At 37.6% G+C, this 24,561-nt stretch overlaps 1 protein-coding gene and 1 long non-coding RNA gene across 2 annotated transcripts; both read left to right on the top strand.

Annotated features, from left to right (window-relative positions):
- The first annotated feature begins 21,434 nt into the window (after positions 1–21,434).
- On the top strand, positions 21,435–23,107 carry LOC138162832 (uncharacterized). The gene is made up of 2 exons (XR_011168727.1): positions 21,435–21,518; positions 22,207–23,107. It is a non-coding gene; the product is annotated as an uncharacterized lncRNA (long non-coding RNA).
- Positions 21,526–23,107, top strand: LOC138162826 (transmembrane emp24 domain-containing protein 9). Its single transcript, XM_069090295.1, has one exon. The coding sequence runs from the start codon at positions 21,646–21,648 to the stop codon at positions 22,177–22,179; it is 534 nt and encodes a 177-aa protein (XP_068946396.1). The 5' UTR covers positions 21,526–21,645; the 3' UTR covers positions 22,180–23,107.
- Positions 23,108–24,561: the final 1,454 nt, after the last annotated feature.

Raw genomic sequence — 24,561 nt, forward strand, 5'->3', positions numbered from 1 at the left:
TTCCCTGTTGAAGTTTCAGCTGTGGGTGTGGAGTCCACATTGTCTCCCTCTGAGTTTGGTTCCTCCCTCTGAGGATAGTAGGACTCCAGAGTCTTTGTCTTTGTGGTTGCTTTCTACCCATTTTGTGGCAGGGTCCTAGCCATGCCCTTCCTCTAGGATCCCAAGCCTTTACTGTAGAGGGTTTTGCCCTGGGGCAAGAGCTACTATGTTTTCAGGGTCAGAGGGGGGTTTTGGAGCAAATGAGGTTCACTCTGTCATCCTGTTCTTTGGAGGTCCTGGAAGGGGCTTTTTTTTTTCTTTTAATTTCTGGGATATGAAGTGGTAGCTCCAGGGGTGTTTGCTGACCAGGACAGGGGCCCCTGTATTTGCTTCTTACCTTGCTCTTTCCAGTCTCAACCCTTTGGTGATAGGCCTGGTAGTGTCCCTTGTGGTTGGTGGGAAGACTTGCCCTATGAGTTGATCAGGCCCCTTCTGGGCCTGCCTCTGCAGGCTGCGCCTTCCAGGACTGCCTCTGTTTCTCTGAGGAAATTATTTTAATGACACAACTTCTTCCTGAAATAAAGCTTCTTCCTTCATATGGTGTACCATCAATATCCCTCTGATCATGTTGTGTGCATGTATGTCATGGAATGCTACAGTCTCTGGAGAACTAAAGGTGAGGTTCACCCAAAAGAATAGTTCAAAGTGAAGAAGAGGCAGTTATATCACTAAAAAATATCTGACATCAATATATATATATAAGATCAGAAATAAAGTTGATCTAGACATGTGAAGAGACTGATGGAGGAGAGAATTACAAGATAATATGTATACAGATTTTGATATGTGTCTAATGATTAGAGGGAGTATTCATGTATATGAAATTATAGAATCATAAAATGTTGAGCAATAACATAAAATAAAATATTTAATTAATATCAGTAACCAAAAACTCAAATAACTTGTTTTTTGCTTTTTTATCCATCTTTCTAATTATATAATTAATTGACCTTATTTTTCAAGTCATAGATGTCCTTGATAGATACCAATACTATCATGCAAGTAATTATCAGTAATATGCTGCAACCAACCCAATTTGTGATTTTTCCTTTGCTAGACTTTTGAATCACCTATAATTCTAACTCTTCTCTAATGACATCCTTCTTCACTAACAGAATACCAGTGAATTCAAAGATGTTTTTTTCCACTTAGTAGGATTTTTTTTTCTAATTACATGTAAAGATAATTTTCAACATTCATTTTTGTAAGATTTTGAGTTCTAGATTTTTCTCCTTCCCTCCCTTCCCTCCCCACTTCCCAATACAACAAGAAATAGGATATGTTATAGATGTACAATTATGTTAAACATATTTCCACATTAGACATGTTTTGAAAGAAGAAGAATAATTAAAGTGAAAAAAAGAGAAAGGAAGCTTGTCCAGAATATTAGTGGACTACTTCAAGGAGCTCTTTGCCAAAACAAAACAAAAAGTGAAAACAGTATGTTTTGATATGCATTCAGACTCCATAGGTTCTTTTTTCTGGATATGGATAGCATTTTCTAGCATGAGTCTTTTGAAAGTGTCCTGGATCCCTGCATTACTGAGAAGAATTATGTCTATCCTAGGTGATCATTGCACAGTGTTGGAATGTCTTCCTGATTCTGTTCATTTCACTCAGTATCATTTCATGTAAGTCTTTCTAGGTTTTTCTGAAATCTGCCTACTCACTCTTTCTTATAAGAGTATTCCATTATATTCATATACCCCAACTTGTTCAACCATTGCCCAACTGATGGGGATGCCCTCAATTTTCAATTTTTATCACCAGAAAAAGAGCTGCTATAGCTTGGTATATGTGGGTACTTTTACCTTTTTTATGATTTCTGTGATATAGACTTAGTGGTGGTATCGTTGGATCAAAGGGTATGCACAGTTTTCTAGTCCTCTGGGCATAGTTACAAATTGCGCTCCAGACTGGTTGAATCAGTTCACAACTCAACCAATATCTTCTCAAACATTTATCATTTTAATTTTTGTCTTCTTAAGCTAGTCTGGTAAGTGTGAAGTGGTGCCTCAGAGTTGTTTTTATTTACATTTCTTTAATAAATAGTGATTTAGGATATTTTTCATATAACTATAGATAGCTTTAATTTCTTCATAAGAAAACTTCATATACTTTGACAATTTTAAATTGGGAAAAAGATGAGCATTTGTAGCAACGAGTAGTTTGGGATCCTAGAAATCACTGCATGGCTTACCAAATTTTATACATCCTCATGGTTTTATATTAAATTCTTAGCCCTACTTTCTCTCCATCTTTCTGAAATGAATTGAAGCTTGTCCATAATACTGTTGGACTACTTCAAGGACCTCTTTGCTTAACTGCATGTCAATACCTGTACAGTATGTGTTTCTACTCTATTTTTTCCAGTGTGGATGGTTACATTTATCTTATTTAAATTATTGAGTTTGTATAGCATTCCAGGGTTCTGTGTAATTCAGACATTTTTAGTGAGAATGGGAACATTTGGAAATACTTATCACTGAGAGGGAATCCTTTTGTATATACTCAGTATAGGACATCCTGAATGACAAAACAGGCAAACATCTCTGTTTTATATCTTACCTGGGGTGGATTCTGACTATATCATTGAACAAAGTTACTTTTCTGTTGTGAATTCAACACGTTAAAGAAAAATATACTAGCAAAGTACTGCCTGGAAAAGATCTTTAGGTGACCTACTTTAAGGAATTTATCATAATGATTTGTCAGTAGCACATCGTTTATTCATATGGACAAAAAATAATACTTTAAAGGGGCTGGAAAACAGTTTGCTCTCATACATAGGTTAAATGTACCACTCTTACCTACATTCTTATTTACATCATTCACCTATCTATACTATAAATATGGCATCAGTTTATATATGACTTAATCTATCCTCTGTGCCAATTTATCACAAAGCTACAATTAGAAGAGGGACCAAATTAAGGCCGTTCTACTATATTATTTCCATGAGAACATTCATGGTCCAATATTCTGTCTTTTATTCTTCTCCATACTGTGAACCTAATCCACAGAAATCCATAAAAAGGATATAAAAGGTACCTCCTAACTAATTCATCTTTCAAGTTTTGTGAGGAATATTCCCTCAAATCATGCATGCCTTACTCCTTTATTCTTTCCTCAAATACTGATTTCTTTAAACTTTTCCTCAAAGCTCACTTTAGTTTGAATGGGAACTTCATTCACCCTTAGTTATCATTTAGAAAAAAAAAACTTAAATAAGCATTATTGCTGATTGGGGGAAGAGAAAAACTTTAGTATGTAAGATGTAAAACACAGATTACAGATGTACAATTAAATCAGGTTTTAAACACATGGGTGATTATTCAAGCTACATATTTGAAGGCTCATAAGATCTTTTCCCATGATGATTTACATCATTTAACTCTAGCTTTACCATTCCTGTACAACATATACATATGAAAGGATTATGCATGTTTAAGTAAGACATCTGCAACAAATAAAAGACTTTGGCTGGGCATATCTTAGTGGATATGAAACACAATGATTTATTTCTGAATATTGACACTACTTGCAAAATAAAATAGAATATCGGATTGATTAAGAACTTTTTAATTCAATCACAACAAAATTTTGTCTGAAATGTTTTTTTTAGGGCAGGGACTGTATTCTATGAATAAATTTCATAATCCTTCAGCTGACTTTGCACTTATAGATAAAGTCATAGTTTTCTTACTATGAGATACATTTGCACCTGTAAATTTAAATTTACAGGCAAAGGAGATTGAATAACTAATGTGTTATTGGTATTATTCATCAGGAATTCTCAAATTGATTAAAACGCTAAAGCTATAAGTCCATTTCTAAGTCGAGGGCTATCGCATAGTTCAGGGGCTATAGTAACCTATCATTCTTATAGTCAGTTTGGCTAGAATGAAGCATATGTATAGGGAAACGATGTGTGATAATGGTGGAATAGTAGTATAGTGTCAGTTTGTGATGGCCTAGGATTCTATGCTATGAAATATTAATATCGGTATATCTATAATAAGGAACAGTTGAAGGTTCTTGATCACAGGGACTATATGATCAGATCTGTCTGTAAGATAAATTAACAGTATGGAAGAAAGGTTGGAGTGAAGATAGACACTAGATGAGACGATCAGGTGAGGCTAAATACATTTCCTTGGCAGGAGGTAGAGTCAATATTAAGGTACCAGTAGTACGAAAAGAAAAGACAGGGTATATTTGAGAATCATTTTGAAAGTATAATAATAGGCCTTGATAACTGACTAGATGTGGGGGATTAGAAAGAAGAAAAGTCTAATATCATACCAAGGTTTCAAATACAGGTGATTAGATGAATGGTGGTGCCACTGATTGAAATCCAGAAATCAGACTGGGCATTCAGTTTCTAAAAGAAGATATTACTTGTATCATTCCACATGTAGGAAAGGTACACATAAAACATAGCATGTAAGCACACGGAGGGATCAGTTTAATCAGTGTTTTAATTAACACAACAAATTGAGACTAAGGCTTTAGGATGTCCCTTAACACCATTAAGGATCATCATAGACATTTTTTTTGTCCTGAAAGGACTTTCAAATTTATGTTTAGAACTGATTTGGTCTGATTTGACTCCAACACCAGAAATAGTTTAGTATTTCTAGAGACACCCTAAACAAAAACAACTTCCTCTGTTCCAGATCCAGATGTGTTTCTGAACACGGGCGTTTGTATTGTTCACTCCAGATTTACCTAAGGCAGTGTCTCCTGGTAGGTGTGGTGGAGCTGCTTTTCATAATTGCAGGGCAGGGGAAGAAGGTGAACAAGGATTGGCAGAAATGAAAAGAGGAGCCTGGGCTTATTGACTTTCCAAAGAACCAAAGGCAAAAGTCTTTTTTTTTTTTTGCTAAATGTAAGCATAGATCAAAAGAATAATACACCAGTGTCCTGAGGTTTTCCTTTAGAGTAAGGCTTAGGCTAAATCAGGGTCAGGGTACAGAGTGACAAAGTGACATGTCAATGTACAGGAGATAAAGAGCGTACAGGATAAAAGGGTAAGGATTACTGAATTCTGCAGGTTTCGGCACTATTATCCACTCATAGTAGCTCCAGATGGATTCTTTGGATCATAAGCTGATAATAGTTACACCTCCCTATCTTGCTGGATGGGCTACAGCTGTTATTAAGGGCATGGGTAGAGAAGACCTTGACCTAAGCATTCATCGTTGTGTATTTACCTCACTGTTGGACCTTAACTGGAGGGCTAGAGTCCACTCTAGTATTAGGTATTGATTCTATTCACTGAAGGGGGAGAAGGAAAATAATCCAATATTCTATTTTCTCCTAGAATTCTTTCTTTAATAGAAAGAAAGTATCAATTTCATTTTTCCCTTTGAACAGGGCACTAAAGTTCTTACCTGAAAAGGCACCTTCCTGAATCTCAGATCCCTTCAGCAATTGTCACCTAATTCTATCCCCAGGGAGGCCCATAAATTTTTTATTGGAGGCTTTAAAGACTTGCATTTTCCCATTAGTAGCTACTGTCTTAACTTGCAATATTACAGTTTGCAGATTACTCAGCCTTTAAAACAATTGTCATCCCCCTTTTCCCAAACCTAATGAATAAATTAGGAAATATTGGAGCCTTTAAATTAACAAAAGGTTAAATAAAATTTTATGATCTCCCTCACTGATTTTCTGGCTGGCACCACATTTTCAGTAATACATCATTATATAAATAGCCCTCTGATGCATTATTGTAATATTATTATGAGAGAGTTGTTGCTTGGAGGCATCTATTTAAATAAGACTTCCAGGCCCCAAGAGCCTGAAAACAGCCATTTAAATTGTGTGTTTTCCAGGCTTGCTCTACTAGAGGCCACAGTAGTTGAAACAAAGCAGGTGGCTTTAGGGATCCTTTTTCATTGAGTTACCAAGCCTGAGGCATCAAAAGCAAGTCCTTGGATTGTCAGGTTATATCATTATTACTAGTCAATGTATTTGAATGGCTGTAGTGTGGTTAAAGTTCTTAATTGTCACTACTCATCACTGTTGGAACTAGGAATTATAAGAATGGAGAGGAAAAAAATGGAGACTCATGAAGTTTTATTTTTTTCTAAGTCAAAGCACTTTTAGTATTTAGAGATGAAATTAAATATAAAGAACAAAAGATTCATTTTCCAACTTAGTTTCCTCTTAGTAAAAATGCCAAAGGATTCTTGAAAACTTAGTTTAAAGTTTTGATTGCATTAGCATAGGCAAAATGAAAAGTTAAGAAATGATCTAATGACTCTGTTACTGTAGTTAGTATGGACAATCCTGTTTAACCACCCCCTCTCCTTGCATGTATTAACGATTCCTGTGGCTTCAGTTTCCTGTGCAATTATTTCCATTTCCAACTACTCTTTTATTATATGGATGTAGACTACTAATAAATTTAGCCCCCAATAAAGAGATTTAAGTCAGTTTTCTCCATCCTGCACCATTCTCTAAAAAGCCTTCTCTATTGACTTATATGGAATAAATGTGTATGGAGCTGTTCCTGGGTTCTCTAAAGTTGTCAGTTCACACTGTGATTTATCCTAGTGAGATGGAAAAGCTTCAAGTATAAGCATGTGATAGAGCACATGCCTGTTTTTTGAGACTAAAACTAACCCTATTTGGAGAAGCTTATCATCATGTAAAAACATAATACTGAGACCTCATCTGTATTACAAAAATTTTATAATATAGTATTTTTTCTAAAGTCTTTGTTCTTTCTTAAATCAAAGGTCAAAATTTTCCTCAAATAGAAATCTCAGTCAAAATAAGGAGAGTACTTAAATCCCCAAAGGAAAAAAAAATTAAAATGGCACAATAAACACATAATGCCCCTTTGGGTTCCTCCCTCATTCTGTCCTAATAGTGAACCATTGCAACTTTCTGTGTATTTACTGGAATGCTGATTGAGTATGATGGAAGGGGACAAGGAGCTCAAAAAACAGGGTAACCATGGTAATCTCAGAGAAGAACGACTAGCTATCCAAGGTAGGGTTTTAGGTGCATCTTCAAAGAAGTCCAAGAAGCTGACAGTCATAGGTGAGAAGAACATTCTAGAAATAGGGGAGAGTCAGTGCAAAAGCACAGAGATGAGAGATGGATTAAGACTTTTGAAGCACAACAAATTGGCCATTGTATCTGGATTATAGAATGAATAGAGGAGAGTAAAGTAAAAAAAAAGAATGGAAAGGCAGAAAGGGCCCATGTTAGGGATGTCTTTAAATGTCAAACAGAGGAGATTATATATGATCCCAGAGGGAATATGAAAACACTGGAGTTTACTGAGTGGGGAATTGACATGGTCAGACTTCCGCTTTAGGGGGGAAAAAGGTAACAATTGAGTAGAGGACAGATTGAAGAGGGAAGATACAGGAAGGAGATTAATCAGAAAGCCATTTCAGTAATACAGGGGAAACTTGATAAGGACCTAAACTAGGATGGTGGTTTAGTGCCTCTGCTGCATCAATAGAAGTGCAAGACAATAAGATCAGGAAGAATTGTTTGCCTGGGAGGACACAAAAAGGATTTTTAATGTTATACATCCAACCTACCCGAGTTTTAGTAATGCTTTTGCTAACAACTCTGCCAACAACAAAGAGTTGATGATTACAGGATCCCACATGCCATTTTTATTGTACTTGTATCTTGTTTCACATTCAGAAACCAATAGAAATGGGATTGAGGGAGATCAAAATGGAGCTGTGGCCAAGTAGGGGAAGGGGTGCATAGAAGTCTGTATTTAACACTTAGTGATATATATATATATATATATATATATATATATATATATATATATATATATATATATATATCCCAGTAATATGTTAGGTATTTAAAGAAAAAAAAGCCTTCTTTTTCTAGGTCAGATTAGTCTTTTCCATGCCCTTCTCTCTTCTGTTCTGGCATAATTGTATTACTCATTATTATCACTATCTGGAGAGGTAAAAGAGAGGCCAACCATCCTCCCAGAGAAAAAGAGGAATGGAAAAGTATTGAGTCCAAGTTCATGTGGATTGGATGAGATAGCTAATTGAATAAAGGAGGATTATAGTTTTAGGAGTCAAATCCTCCCTTACTCTCGATCCCTTCTTCAAGAGACTACAAGAATATGCAAACCAATAGGGTATAGCATTTATATTTGCATAAAATGAATGAAAGGCTCTTTTTTAAAACAAAGTTCAAACTTTATTTTACAGCTAAATTTGAATTTTAAAGTTAGTAAACAGATTATTTTCCTTTTTCTTTTTATTCTAAAAGTAGCTAAGTGGAAAAATTCCCACCACCCCACATGCTTGTTAATTTGATTTTATCCCACATTCCACATGCTTGTTAATTTGATTTTATCCCACATTGTTTATTACATTTTTAATGTAACTTGTCTTTTTGTAAACTCAACACATATCAATAGACATGAACATTTCAATATGCAAAGAACAGAAAAGACAACTTTATATGAAACTACAAATCTTTCTAATGCACAGTTTTAAAATACATATATTAAATGTAACATGGCACACACAAAACTTCCCTACTTGACTGTATCCTGTCTTCCAACTACCTTCTGCTCTCTTTTTCTTTCAAATGCTTTATTAACTTCTGTTTTACATCATTTATTTCCGCCAGATTTTGAATTATGATTTTTCCCTGTTTTTCCCCTACCTACCACCCCAAAATAGCAGTCCCACAGGGTATCCCCTTCTCCAATCTGCTCCTTCCCATATCTTCTCCCATACCCCTTTCGACTTTTCCAGTAGAGCCTGGTGGATCTCTATGCCTCAATGCCTGTATATCTTATTTCCCAATTACTTGCAAAATGGTATTAATAATTGTATTTATATATTTTTAAACATTTGAATTTAAAACTTTGAATTCAAGATTCATTCCCTTCCTCCCTTGTCACCCACCCTTACTGGGAAGATAAGCAATTCAGTATAGGTTGTACATGAGTAGCTATGCAAAACATTACCATAGAACATAGATTGTAAAACACTGACAATATTTTCCTCCCTCCTCTCCCACCTCCAACTTCTACTCTGTATTTTGATGCTGTCCCTTTTCAAAAGGGGTGCTTCCAATTTCCCTCCCCCCGCCCAGCTTGCCCTCCCTTCCATAATCCCACCTCTCATCCCCTTCCCCCCTACTCTCTTGTAGGGTGAAATACCCTATTTAGTGTGCATGTTATTCCCTCCCTAAGCCAAATTCAATGAGAATAAGGTTTTGCTTTTTGTCCTTCCTGTTCTTCCCCTTCATTGTAACCATTTCCCTTGCCTCTTCTATATGAGATAGTTTACCCCATTCTGTCTCTCCCCATAGCCTCTCGTTATATTCCTCTCTCACCTATTAATTTCCCCTTTTAAGTATCATCCCTTCCTATTAAATTGGTCCTGTGCCCTCTATATATGTATAACTGTAAACATATATATATATATACATATTCACATATGTATTCATATGCCCCTATACCCTCATATATATATATATATATATATATATATATATATATATATATATTTCTTTCAACTATTTTCATACTGACAAAAGTTTCATCAGCTACAATTATCACTTTTCCATGTAGAAATATAAATAGTTCAACTTTGATAAGTTTCTTATGATTTCTTTTCCCTGTTTACCCTCTCAAGCTCCTCTTGCTTCTTGTATCTGAATGTCAAATTTTCTATTGAACTCTGGCTTTTTCATCAAGAATGCTTGAAAGTCCTCTATTCCACTGAATGACCATATTTTCCCCTGAAACATGTTACTCAGTTTTGCCGAGTAGGTGATTCTTGGTTTTAATCGCGGTTCCTTTGCCCTCCAGAATATTATATTCCAAGCCCTTCAATCCCTCAGTGTAGAAGCTGCCAGATGCTTTGTTATCCTGATTGTGTTTCCACAATATTCAAAATATTTCTTCCTACCTTATAACATTCTCTCCTTGATCTGGGAATTTCAGAACCTGGCTACAATATTCCTAGGAGTTTTCTTTTTTGCTTCTTTTTCATAAAGTGATCAGTGGATTCTTTCAACCTCAATTGTGCCCTCTGGTTCTAAAATATCAGGGCAGTTTTCCTTGAGAATTTCTTGGAGGATCATTTCTAGGTTCTTTCTTTGATCGTGGCTTTCAGGTAGTCCAAAAAATTTTAAATTATCTCTCCAGCATCTATTTTCTAGGTCAGTGGTTTGCCCATGAGATATTTCACATCGCCTTTTATTCTTTCATTTGTTTGGATCCGTTTAACAGCATCTTGATTTCTTAAAAAGTCACTAGTTTCCATTTGCTCCAATCTAATTCTGAAGGAATGATTCTCTTCAGTGAGCTTTTGAGATTCTTTTTCCATTTGGCAAATTCGGGTTTTTAAGGCATTCTTCTCCTCATTGCCTTTTTGACCTTCTTTTGCCATTTGAGTTAGTCTATTTTTTAAGGTGTTATTTTCCCCAGTCAGGCTGTTGACTCTCATTTCATAATTTTCTTGCATCATTCTCATTCCTCTTCCCAATTTTTCCTCCACTTCTCTTATTTGCTTCTTAAGGTCCTCTATGGCCTGTAACCCACTCGTATTTTACTTGGAAGCTTTTGCTGCAGGAATTCTGACTTCACTGTCTTCCTCCTGTTGCATGCTTTGATCCTTTTTGTCCCCAAAATACACATCAAGTTTTGGATTGCTTGCTTGCTTTGCTTCCTTTGCCTGCTCATTTTGCCACTTAATTCCTTGACTTTTGGGCTTTTTGCCACAGTAGGACACTGCTACCAGACAGGGTAGCTTTGTACCAAATGCTGGGGCATTCTCAGCTGCTGAAGATATTAGTTGGGTGGCCAATTTGAAAGCTCCACACACTCTGGCATTTGGTCACACACCCCAGGATCTCCACCCTAGATTGCAATCCAGATCCAAGCAGATTAAAACAAAAATGAAAACCCCGCAGACTGGTCGCTTGGTCCCCCTACACTCTGCAGGCCAGGAGCTGAAGCTGCCACATGGGGGTGGCTGCACTGCCATGGCTCCTTAATGGCTTCTTGCCCCAGGGGAAGTTGACAAAGCACTACCAACTATTGGATCCCAAAGTCTACCCTGCACTGACCTCTCACTTTTTCCTTAGCATCTATGTGTTGATAAGTCTGGAAATGACCACAGCTGCTGGTGATCTCTTTTCCCTCCATCAGGTGGCTTGTCAGGCCCGCCTTGGGGCTAAAACCTTGGCCTGGGGCTAGGCTCGGCTCCCAGAGACCTGAGCTGGCCAATTCCTGCAGGCCTGCCAGCCTGTTCTCAGCCAGAGGTTATGTTCTTTGTGTCATTTTGTGGGTTCTGTAGCTCCAACGTTTGTTCAGAGTACCCTTTTACATCCATTGGGGGAGGTGGATCCTGGATTCCCACAGAAGTTCTGTTTCTAGTCCCTGCTCTCTTTTTCAATATTTCATTGATGTATTTTTTTCCCTTTCTCTTCATCACTACATCTACCCTCCAATACCTGCTTAGATCCAACTAGAAGCTCTCTATTATAATAAACATATGTAATCAAACAAAATAAATCAGCACTTTGGCTAAATCAGAAAATGTTTCTGTATTCTATCATCTTTCTACCAAGAAGCTGGAAGACATTCTTAAGTCCTTATTGGTCACTTTTTTATTCAAAGTTCTGAAATCTTTCAGAGTTGTTTTCTCATATATTGTGCCAATTTTGTAATTTGTTTTCCTGGTTCCTCTCACTTCTTTATGTAACAGTTCTTGAAACTCTTCTAAGGTTTCTCTGTCATATCCATCATTTCTTTTATCAGAACAATATTTATGTACATTCATACACTACAAGATGTTTAGCCACTATCCAAGTGATTGATTTTGTTCCTTCTTTTTTTGGAGAAAATAACTTGATACTTCTTTGCTATAAATGCATATGGAGACCACTGAGTATTTTGTATGAAGAGATTTGCATCTCTTGTTGATATTAAATCATTCTAAATTAAGAACAGCAATTTAACATGTGCACCAAGGTTGAAAGAGATAAACTTTGTATATTGGATGAAGGATTTACTATAGAACTAGGCATATAGTATATTAAGGCCATTATATATAACTAATGTTCATTCTATTAAGTTATGAAATTTAGTTGAACAAGTCAGCTACTGAATATTTTTGCTTTAATATTAACTGAAGAAAACGAACAATGTCCTGTGCCCAGAACTGAATGATAAGATTAGTCTGTAATGAATTTTTGACAATTATTCAGTACTTTCAATTATTGCAACCACAAATTTCCGTCATCTTAACACTAATATTATTCTCATGGTGACATAGATTTGTGAAGTTTAGAGTCAAGTCAGCAAGCATTTGAAACCAATGTCCCCCACTATGTGCTATCCACTAGGCTAGATGAAAGACAGTCACTGCTCTTGAGGAGGGACAAAGTGCATATGATACAAAAAGCAACTAAAAGGAATAATTGTGGGTATAAATAGTCTGTAGAATAGTACTACGAGGCAGGTGGTACAACAGATAGGTCACTGGAGTGGAAGTCCAGAAGATCTATCTGGCCTTAGACATTTACATTGTGTGGGACCCCTGGGCAATTCATTTAACAGTTTTCTGTCAACATTCTCTAAATTTTAAAATAGGGACAATAATGTCTACTTCACAAGTTTATTCTGAGGATCAAACTAAATCACACGCATGCATATACATATGTATGTATGTATGTGTGGAGAGGGTGGGAGAGAGAGAGAAAGAGAGAGAGGGAAAGAGAGAGAGAGACAGAGAGAGAGAGAGACAGAGAGAGAGACAGACAGAGACAGAGAGACAGAGACAGACAGAGAGAGAAAGAGAGAGAGAGAGACAGACAGAGACAGAGAGAGAGAGACAGAGACAGAGAGAGACAGAGAGACAGAGACAGAGAGACAGAGAGAGAGAGAGAGAGACAGAGAGAGAGAGAGAGAGAGAGAGAGAGAGAGAGAGAGAGAGAGAAACAGCACAGTTCCTGGCATATAGTAAGTGATTAACAAATGCTCATTCCCATCCTGTCTCAAGAATTACTGGAGTACAAGTATGTCAGTGGGAAAAGTTGGTCATATAGCATGAATGAGGAATAACAAAAAGAGAACTCAGATACGACATTATTTTCCACAAAATTAGAATCAAAGTTCTCCTGTACGTTGAATAGATACTTTATGGAATATTCCTACACGGATAGAAATTATTGGTATGAGAATGTAGTATGATCTGCCCTGGAGAAAGGATTATCCATACCAACAATGTTACAAATTCACTGAAGTATCAACGAAGTATTAGTATCTTAAGTTATATACAATAGAAAATGCACACATAGACAGTAAGCAGAAAGTGTAAATTAGGCATTCAATGTTCTATTGCAACCTAACACTTTCTAGAACTATTTCCATTTCATTGGTGACTTCTCTGGAGATAAACTTTTTTATCCAGAGTTTTATGAAAAATACGTCTTAATATAATGCATGTTCCTATCTTGGACTCAAAATTTGGTATGAGGGTATCAATAAGGACATGAGCATAATATTATGAACAAAATCCAGATAGTTGTCAATAAAAGGTCATGACTTTGGTATTCTGCATTTCTTTGATTCCTGTCATTGCATTTCTATGTACTGTTCACTGGACACGAGTTATTGTCATGTTACTGTCTACCTGAAAATTACAAGAAGGACAAAATTACACTGTGCCTAATAGAGTGGAGTAGATGAGACCTCTCCACCCCTCTGCTTGAGAACTGATTTCATGCTTCAAATATATTTTATGATTGAAGATAGTGTACCTTAGAGGTTAGAAGACAAAGAGATTTTTATAAAATGTGTCCAGTGGATGCACCACATTAATCCCCACTATATTTATCACTTACTGAATAACACATTCTAGACTATGATCTACTGTAAATGATCAAATCTTTCATCAATATAAGCTCTTGCAAACTCAGTTTGGCCTCAAGCTAAATCTTGACATTTCAAGGTTCTCAAACCCATAGTCAGCAGTGCTGTAATGACTACTAAATGTCTGAATCCTGCCCAGCTTTTGAAAAATGCAGGTGTTTACAGTCTTGAAATAGGAATGGCCAGCTGTACCTGAGACACATAGGGCAAAATTCCATATTTCCTGCATAGATTTTGGCCCTGGCAAGGAAACATTACATTCAGGGTATAATGGGTATCAAACCATTTTCATTTTGTTTCTACCAAAGCAAAGCAAAGTTTGTTAAGAAAGTATAATAATAATAATGATGATGATGATGATGATAATACTGATATAGTCCAGTGACTGTTGCCTTGAGATTAGGTATCAGTGGTTAGCTACCAGGAGACTCCAATTTATGAAACCAGATGTCAGAAGCTCCTAAAATATATAAAATTATAGGAACAAAAGGGCTTAGAAAGATCATCTGGCCCATTTATCTAATAGTTTTAATTGACACTGTGACCTAGAGCAACTTCTGTAGCCATCTTGAGCCTCCTTTTCATCATAACAAAAATCAGGGAGTTAGACTATATAAATCGACTCTAAAGTCCTTTGCATTTCTAATATTCTTCCATTTTCCTTAAAATTGCATTCAATGGGCAGCTAGGTGGTACATTGAATAGAGCACCAGCTTTTGAGTCAGGAGGACCTGGGTTCAAATTTGTCCTCAGACACTTAACACCTACTAACTGTGTGACCTTGGGCAAGTTATTTAACCCCACTTGCCCTGCCTTCTCCCTCAAAAAAGCAAAAAAAAAAAATAATGGGAGATAAAGGTACATCTGAGGGAACACAGGTCTCTATGAAGGCAACAGGCAACAGACCAGTCTGTTTAGAGGGGTGCTGCACTAACCAGGTAAAGACTTCCTACAGTATATCAGGCAGATGAAAACTATTTGTTCCAATGGCCACGGAGGTGACTGAAGCAGGCACAGTGGAATACTTAGACCTTGCTCAGAAGTTGAAGACACCAAGATCATCTGTCACATCCCAGTAGTCCTGGCTTTTTTCTAGCCCCTTGACTTCCATGACTGGAAGAGAGGGTGATGCTCAATACTTTGTTCAACTCTGCCCCTCTTATGAGCAAGTCAAGACATCACCCTGTAAATGTCATTGGTCCTCTTCAAAAACAAATTGAATTTGTTTTTTTTTTAATTATTTCATTATATACACAAATCTATTATAAGGAAACAAACATTTTCTTTTATAATTAGGGTAAAATTTAAATTTTAAAATTTAAAATACAGTTGTGCTTGTTGAAGGAACAATGACTTAAGAAAAATAAAATTAATAACTAACATTTCTAAAAGGCTAACCTAAATAGTGCTTGGGAGGGAAAGAGGAAGAATCAATTGATCAAAAATCACTAATTGCCTGCTACATTGCAGGTACTTTGCTATCACTGGGGATGCAAATACCAGTTTTTTAAAAACTTATTCTGGAGGAGCTTATATTTAAAATATACATGCATGTGTGCATACACATATGCTTGTATATAGAAATACGATAAATATAAACAGAAAAAATAGGAAATAAATTCACTCTAGAGAAATATTTTAGTTAGAGAGGCAAGGGCCTTGTAGTTGGGAGGAATAAGAAAGGCTCATGTAAAAGAAAAAAAAAAGATAAGGTGCTTGAAGTGGAGAGAGAGTGGGGGATAGGAGAAGTGAATGGTATAGAGGGAGGGGGAAAAACAGAAATGCATCCTATACCATTTTGCATTTTGTCCAATTTTGGTCTTTGGATAAGATAACCACTACTGAGAGGCAATGGGTCCAGGGTGAATTTTGCCTACTCAATAAAACTTTATGTGGCACATAGTTTTTTCAAGGAGACTATACCATATTTGCAAGAGTTGCCTATTATCCTGAAAGAGGTTAAGAATGAACTCAAATTGCTGAGAATCAAGCTTATTATCTGATTAAATTTGACAACACATCTATGAAAGTAACTAAGAAGGAAAAATATTTATTCCTATTTTATGAACTGGTAACCCTGAAAGATAGGGACAGGTTAATTTTATTGAGTCTAAAACATTTAAGCACTACCCTTTTAAATTGATGAGAATACTTTTCTCATCTAGGGTTGATAGAGTATAGAGAACTCCCCATGATCCTGACAAATCTGGGAGCATTTGCTACTAAGAAAATGTTTCAGATAGCTTCTCACTTTTTATTTAAAGATCTGCTTTTTCAGTACTCTTCAAGTAATTCTAAAGACTACAGAGACAGGTTTAATTAGGTCCTGATATATCTGTCACACCTCTCCCAACATATGTCTGACCAGAAGGCAATAGAATTATTATTCTAACAGTAGTAGCAGTAGAAACCCAGAGGCTACTAGGGAATTAGACAAAGGAGTGACAGGGAGCAAGGTAAAGTTGAAACTATTGGCGCATAGTGAATATTAGTAACCCAAATCTTGGATCCTTAAACACAAACTACTTCCTAGATGAAATAATCTGTAAAATACTTCAAGATCACTGATTGAAATTTACTTCAACCTAATTCTCTCTTTTTAAATAAGTAGCTATAGGTGTGTATATATCTATTAAACAATTTGCTAACCTTGATGGTGCCTTCTACTTGCCAGGCATTATACTAAACACTTTACAAATATTAGCCACTCATTTTTCTTTATAAATAACTTTGGAGGTAGGTGTTGTTATCCTCATTTTCCAGATAAAGAAACTTGGGCAGATAGAGGTTAAGTAACTTGCTCAGGGTCACAAAGCTATGAAGTATTCGAGATTTGAACTCAGGTCTTCTTGAATCCAGGCCCAGGACTATATTTGCAATGGATAGTCATTGCTCTCTGTATCCCTCTTCCTGTCTCTGTATCTCTCTGTGACTCTCTGTCTCTGTCTATCTCTCTGTCTCTATCTCTCTGTGTCTCTCTGTCTCTGTCTCTCTGTCTGTCTCTCTCTTTCTCTCCTGATCTGCTTACAGATAAAATTATAGACTCTCTTAACCATACATTAAAGATCTTCCACAGTAGGGACCTCACCTACATTTCTGACCTTACTTCATATGATTCCATTAAGAACTTTATATTACAGGCAATTGATGATTAAACACAATTAACCATTCACTATTCTCAGTGCCCATTCTCGTATCACTATATTTTTATGCAAGCATTCTCTCAAGATCTCAACTTTCTGAAATATTTTATCTTCAAGGTCAAGATCAATTGCAGCCTCCCCTAAGAAAACGTTCTTGATTTTCCAAAACTGAAAATGATTTTTCTAATTTTTTATCTGACCACTGAACCCAGATGACTTCTGAGGGGAAAATAAGACTGGTGACTTCGCAAAACCCTCCCTCACTTAAATCCAATTCATTTTTAAATTATGGCATAATCTTCCTGATGTCATGAAGGACAAATCACAACCACACAACCACCACAGATCCTCTATTTAAGTTTCCATCATAAACTATCTTATAAGAATACTTTTTTAAAGAACATGGCATATATATCTTTCTAATTAGGCTATAAGTTTCTTCAGTATATTATGTAGGAGCTAAGGAATGTAATGGATAGTGTATGGCAAGGAATCAGGAAGACTTGAGCTGAAATTCTGCCCTAGGCACGTTTTACTTCTACGACCCTGCAAAAGTCACTTAAGCCCTGTATGCCTTAGGGTTTTTTTCCACTGCAAAATGTGGATAATAATAGCAACTACTTGTTAGAGTTTTTGTCAAGATCAAATGAAATAATATTTGTAAAGTGCTAAGCACCGTGTTGGGTCTATAGTGGGAACTTTAAAAAATGCTTGTTTCTCTCCTTTTTCTTCATCTTTGTATCCCATATGTGTATCTACAGTTGCAAAAATGTTTCTTATATCAATAAAATCATGCATTTACACTATACTCCTTTTTCCCCTAACGCATCCTCCCCCCAAAAAATCCCCAGCATCATTCAGATTGTGTTAATTTATATTTTCCTTCTATATTCATAGAAATATCTTTGTAGGAAATCCTCAATTTCTTTAAAATTTTGAGCATGTAGGAGAATCTGTTCATTATTTTGTATTGCTGTGACAATTTTTTTATTTTATAATTTTATTATATATTATTTTGTTAATTTGATATTCTTCTCTCTTCTTTTTGATTACATTAGCTAAATTTTATCATTTTGTTAGCCTTTGCAAATGACTACTCAATGATCTTGTGAAATACATAGTATTAATATGATACTTCCAATGAAAAGATGAAGAAACTGGCTTACAAAAGTGAAGTGACTGTGCTAGGATCAATCAACAACCAGCCACAGTTCCAGAGGACTGATGATGAAATGACCACCTACAGCTAGTGAAGTTTGTAGCTGACATGAATCCACTTTAGATGATCACACTAATCAAGCAGAAATTCTCTAGTGGTGATTCTTTTTTTTTTTTTGGGGGGGGGTTGTTTATTTTGATTTGTTTTGTTAACAAATGTATTATCCCTGACCTCTAGGTTTCTGTTCCTAAGAAAGGTATTTTTACAATAATAGTAGAGTGACTGATTCATTTGTTCTTTTGTTACCCTCCCCCTAGTTGTCACAGTTGTCTCAGAATGAAAAATTATTTCCCACTACAGTCACTCCTGATAGTTACTGTGTATTTATTATAGAAGATACCCTTGGTTCACAGGAAAAAATGAATCTGAGTTTTTGTTTCCAAAAAATAACTTGACAAATCAATGGCTAATACAGATAAATGAACAAATGAGGGGGAATAACCATCAAGGGGGGCAGAGCCAATATGGTGGAGAAAAGGCAGAAACTTGCTTGAGCTCATCCCCCAATCATCTTCAAATTACAGGAAAAAAATTACTTTAAACAAATTTTAGAGCTACCAAACCCACAAAATGACAGAGTTAAACAGCTGAAGATAGCCTGGCAGGCCAACAGGAAGTATCTAGCAACCAGGCTGGGAGCAGAGTGCAATCCCACAAGGGCCACGCTGGCATGGACCAGGCCTTTAAAGGCCTCAGGGGACTGAATCGCTGGAAGCTATGCCAGTTTCCAGACTTCTCAACCCAGAAACACCACAGACAAAGTAAAAGGTCAGTGGGGGGGACTCAGAGGCAGGGCCGGAAGTCACAGCCAGCAGAGGCAGGCCTGGAAGGAGCCTGATGAACTTGGAGGGCAAGTCGTCCCACCAACCACAAGGCCACTACCAGACCTATTACCAAAGGGCAGGGACTGGAAAGAGGAAGGTAAGACCCAAATAGAGGGGCCCCTGTCCTGGACAGCAAATACTCCTGGGGCTACCACTTCATAGACGAGAATTTTTTTTTAAAAAGCCCCTATAAGGACCTCCAAAAACCAGGATGACAGAGTGAACCTCACCTGCTCCAACCCTGCCCCCCTGACCCTGAAAAAATAGTAACTATTGCCCCAGGGCAAAACCCTCTGCAGTAAAGGCTTGGGATCCCTAGAGGAAGGGTGTGGTGAGGGCCCTGCTCAAAAAGGGTAGAAAGCAGACTACAAAGACAAAGACTTTGCAATCCTACTTTTCCCAGAGGGAGGAACCAAACTCAGAAGGAGACAATGTGGACTGCACAACCACACCTGAAACATCGACAGGGAATTAGTCCCAAGCACAGAAGGCTCTCGTAGTTGGGATCAAAAGGAACTTTGAAAACTGAATGAGAGAAAATAAAAGTGCATGATATGGAAAAGGAGCTCCAAAACCTAACCAAGGAAATGATTGCTAAATTGTTAAAACTAGAATCAACCAAATTGAAACAAATAACTCTGTGAGGAACCAAGAATTAATCAAACAAAACAAGAATGAAAAATTAGAAAAAGAGGTAAAATACTTCAAAGAAAAAAATAACTGACCTGGAAAACAGTTCAAGGAAAGACAATCTGAGAATCATAGGCCTACCAGAAAATCATGATGAAAAAAATGAGCCTGGACAACATTCTCCAAGAGCTCGTTAAAGGAAAACTGCCCTGAGATACCAGAACCTGAGGGTAAAATAGAAATCGAGAGAATCCACCAGACACATGCTGAAAGAGATCCCAAACTGAAAAGTCCTCGAAATGTTGTGGCTAAACTCCAGAACTACAAGATAAAAGTGAAAATACTTCAAGCAGCCAGAAAGAAACAATTCAAATATCAAGGGTCCACAGTGAGGATCGCACAGGATTTGGCAGCCTCTACACTGAAAGATCGGAGGCAGTGGAATACAATTTTCTGGAAGGCAAAAGAGCTTAGGTTACAAACAAGGATCACATACCCAGTGAGACTAAGTATATTCTTCCAGGCAAAGAGATGGCCATTCAATGATATTACAGAGTTCCAGAACTTCCTGATAAAAAAGCCAGAACTCAAAGGAAAGTTCAACCTCCAATTATGAGATGCAACAGTGACTTAGAAAGGTAAACAAGGAAAACACACACACACACACACACACGCTGCTATTTGATAAGAGATAACTGGTTATAGACAAGTTGAGGATTTGAGTATAAAATACACAAAATTAGAATAAAAAAATCTTATTAAGGACTACAAAGAGACTGCAATGGAATAAAGGGAATGAATGAAATGGAAAAGTGTAAATTATGCCACACAAAGAGGCATAAAAACTGTATAGCAGAGGAAAAGAAGGGAGGGAAATGGGAAACATATGAGCTTTTCCCTCACTGGTTCTGGTGCAAGGAGGGAATAACGAGCAGTTAAGCATAGGACTCTATGGAGAAGAAACACAAAAAGTATCATTTTAGAGGGTAAGAGGGGAGGGAGAGGAGCTTCGCATAATATTTGTTCCTGTTACTGTTGGTGCAAAGAAGAAACAACATACTTCATTAAGTGTAAAAGTATCCTACAGGCAGTAAGAGGGGGAAAGGGCTGCAAATGGGGGGGGGGGTATTTAGTAGAGAGGGAAGCAGTAAGGGGAAATGGGAGAAAAAGGGAGGGGGCTTATAAGGGAATACTGAGGGAGGCGGTGGTCAAAAGGAAAACTATTAAGGGGGGAAGGAAGAAGGGGTGAAAATATGAACATTAAAAGGGGCAGGAATGGGATGGAGGGAAAGAAAGAGATAACAATCATAACTGTAAATGTGAATGGAATGAACTCTCCCATAAAACTGACACGGATAGCAGAATGGATTAGAAATCACAATCTTACAGTATGCTTGTTTACAAGAAACATCTGAAAGAGAGGGATACACACAGGGTAAAGGTAAAAGGCTGGAGTAAAATATATCATGCCTCAAATAAAGTAAAAAAAAAGCATGGGTAGCAATCCTTATCTTGTAATGGGTAATTGAGAGTAAGACAGCAAATTCAATTATAATTTGATAGGAGTATTTATTAACCAGTCGGTGACTGCCTCTGAAAGAGAAAGACAGTCCAGAGCTTTCTGTTAGACATAATTTTATAGACAATGTGATTGTTAGCAACAGAATATGGGAGCAAGAGAGCGGCCGGCTGGTAGGGGAAGATGGTGGCAGAGGGGAGAGTGCTCTGTGACAGAGCCGGGGTCTGGATCGGGGTGAGAGGTGGAAGCCGGCCCGCTTGTTCGTGCTGTTGCTTCTGGTCGGGTTGGCAGCCCCTGGCTCCGCTCTCTACTTCCACACCGGGGAGACGGAGAAGAAATGCTTTATTGAGGAGATCCCAGATGAGACCATGGTCATAGGGAACTACCGGACCCAGCTGTATGACAAGCAACGGGAGGAGTACCAGCCTGCCACCCCTGGCCTGGGCATGTTCGTGGAAGTTAAAGACCCAGATGACAAGGTTATTCTTTCCAGGCAATATGGCTCAGAGGGCAGATTCACTTTCACTTCTCACACTCCTGGAGAGCACCAGATCTGCTTGCACTCCAATTCCACCAAGTTTTCCCTCTTTGCTGGAGGCATGCTGAGGGTTCACCTGGACATTCAGGTAGGTGAACATGCCAACGACTATGCAGAGATTGCTGCCAAAGACAAGTTGAGTGAGCTGCAGCTTCCGGTACGGCAGCTAGTGGAGCAAGTAGAACAGATCCAGAAGGAGCAGAATTACCAGAGGTGGCGAGAAGAGCGGTTTCGCCAGACCAGTGAAAGCACAAATCAGCGAGTTCTGTGGTGGTCCATTGTCCAGACTCTCATCCTTGTGGCCATTGGTGTTTGGCAGATGAGGCACCTCAAGAGTTTCTTCGAAGCCAAGAAGCTGGTGTGAAGGGCCTGGGACACAGGCAAGTGAGAGTTTCTTCCCAGATTGCAGGACTAATGGGACTGTCTTTGGCTTATCCTGCCCCTACATCCAGCCACAGCTGATCCCCCTCTGCTGGCTCTGATGGGAAGTGAAAAGCCTGGGATATCTTCCTGCCTTCCAGGGCAGCTCCCTTGCTCCCATTTAAAGTAACAGGGCTTGGGGATTGGTTTCTTTCTGTCAATGCAGGGAAGAGGATGAGTTTCCAACCAAAAGGAAACTCATTCTCCTCCCTGGCTAACTTTGCCTCTGCCTTTGACTGACTCTTTGGAGAGAGTCAGAAGGCAGCTGGTATCCTCACCCTGGAGGATGCTTGCAAATAGCTTTATTGTCTTGCTGAGTGGTGCCTGGACTTGGGCTAGCCCTTCAAACTGGGGCTCTTTGCAGTAATGCCCCTGGGGAATGGGCCTAGGAGAAATCACTGCTGGTGAAAGGGACTACAGGCCTTCAGCACTTCACAAACACCAGTGTTAACTTTTCAGGGATTGAAAGTTGGCTTTTGATTTCCTTTTGTCTTCCTTTGTTGGCTTGAGTCTTTGAAATTGGGCAGGACCTCAGACAGCTTGGGGTCTTTCTTATTCTCTCACCTTGTCCTGTTGGGTCTGGGCTCTCCCTAGTGGGATATCCCTCAGGTAGAGTTTGACCCCAGTGAAATGCATAATGGGGAAATGGAACTGTGGCATGAGTGAATTAATTTCATTCAGCTCCTTTCAGAATGTATTTTGTCCTCTCTGGGTTTGGAGCCAGAGGGAATGGAATTGGGCAAAGTGGCTGTAAGCACTGGGTAGAAGGGGATGGGGTTACAGGAATTTTAGTTACAGGTTTCATTGTGAATACCTCTTGGTTTGTTACATGTGCCCAATAAAAACATTTTTGGCCAGGTAAAAAAAAAAAAGGGCAACCTTTTTTGGGGTGCAATGCCTTTAGCATTGTTTCTATTGAAGTGAAGCTTTCTCACTATTATTCTTATTGAAGCAAAACATTCTCAGTATTATTCCTATTGAAGCAAAACAGACCTGAATTTGTGGGAATCTGTGGCATGTTTCTAGAAACAGAGGTGAAACATTTCTTTACTATTGGGGCCTATTAGGTGGTTTCCAGGGAGCCTATTAGGGGTCCCCTCTAGCAGGTTTAAGGGGGCTTTAGTGTATAATTTCTGGTGGGCACTTCAATCTCAGATAAATCAAAAGCAAAAATTGACCTAATTAAAAGAGATAATGAAGGAAACTATATCCTGTTAAAAGGCACCATCAAAAATGAAGCAATGTCATTACTTAACATATATGCACCAAGTGGTATAGCATGCAAATCCCTAGAGGAGAAGGTAAGGGAATTAGAGGAAGAAATACATAGCAAAACTATACTAGTGGGACACCTTAATCTCCCCCTCTCTGAACTTGATAAATCTAACCTCAAAATAAACAAGAAAGAAGTTAAGGAGGTGAATAGGATTTTGGAGGGGATAGATTTGATAGATCTCTAGAGAAAACTGAATGGGGATAAAAAGGACTATACTTTCTTCTCAGCGGTTCATGGCACATACTCAAAAATTGACCATGTTCTAGGGCATAAAAACCTCACAATTCTATACAGTAAGGTAGAAATATTAAACGGATCCTTTTCAGATCATGATGCAATAATAATTATATGCAATTAAGGGCCATGGAAAGACAGACTGAAAACTAATTGGAAATTAAACATAATCCTGAAGAATGAGTGGGTCAAACAAGAAATTATGGAAAAAAGCAGTAATTTCATTCAAGAGAATGATAATAATGAGACAACATACCAAAATTTGTGGGAAGCATTAGAGGTAGTTCTTAGGGGAAGTTTTATATCCCTGAGTGCATACATGATTAAATTAGATAAAAGGGAAATCAGCGAATTGGGCATGCAATTGAAAAACCTAGACAAAGAACAAATTCAAAATCCCCAATTAAATACTAAATTAGAAATATTGAAAACTGAAGGAGAGATTAATAAAATTGAAATTACAGAAACTATTGAATTAATAAATACAACTAAGAGCTGTTTTTTTTTTAAATTGATAGACCCTTGGTCAATATGATAAGAAAAAAAAGAAAGAAGAAAACCAAATTATGAGTATCAAAAATGAAAAGGCTGAATCCACCTCCAATAAAGAGGAAATCAAAACAATAATTAGAATGATTTTCCCCAAGTGTATGCACGTAAATTCGACAATCTTAGGGAAATGGATGAATATTTTTAAAAAGTACATGATGCCCAGATTTTTTGAAGAGGAAGTAAATTACTTAAATAACCCCATTTCAGAAAAAGAAGTTTACAAGACATCAGTCAACTACCTAGGAAAAAATATCCAGGGCCGAA

This window comes from Petaurus breviceps, unplaced genomic scaffold (genome assembly GCF_028583685.1).
Source record: "Petaurus breviceps papuanus isolate PSGF00001 unplaced genomic scaffold, PetGlider_PUasm1.0 125, whole genome shotgun sequence".
Taxonomy (NCBI): Eukaryota; Metazoa; Chordata; class Mammalia; order Diprotodontia; family Petauridae; genus Petaurus; species Petaurus breviceps.

What these genes read in the sequence shown, in the direction of transcription:
- LOC138162826 (XM_069090295.1), top strand. Translation starts at nt 21,646, where the DNA reads ATGGTCATAGGGAACTACCGGACCCAGCTGTATGACAAGCAACGGGAG.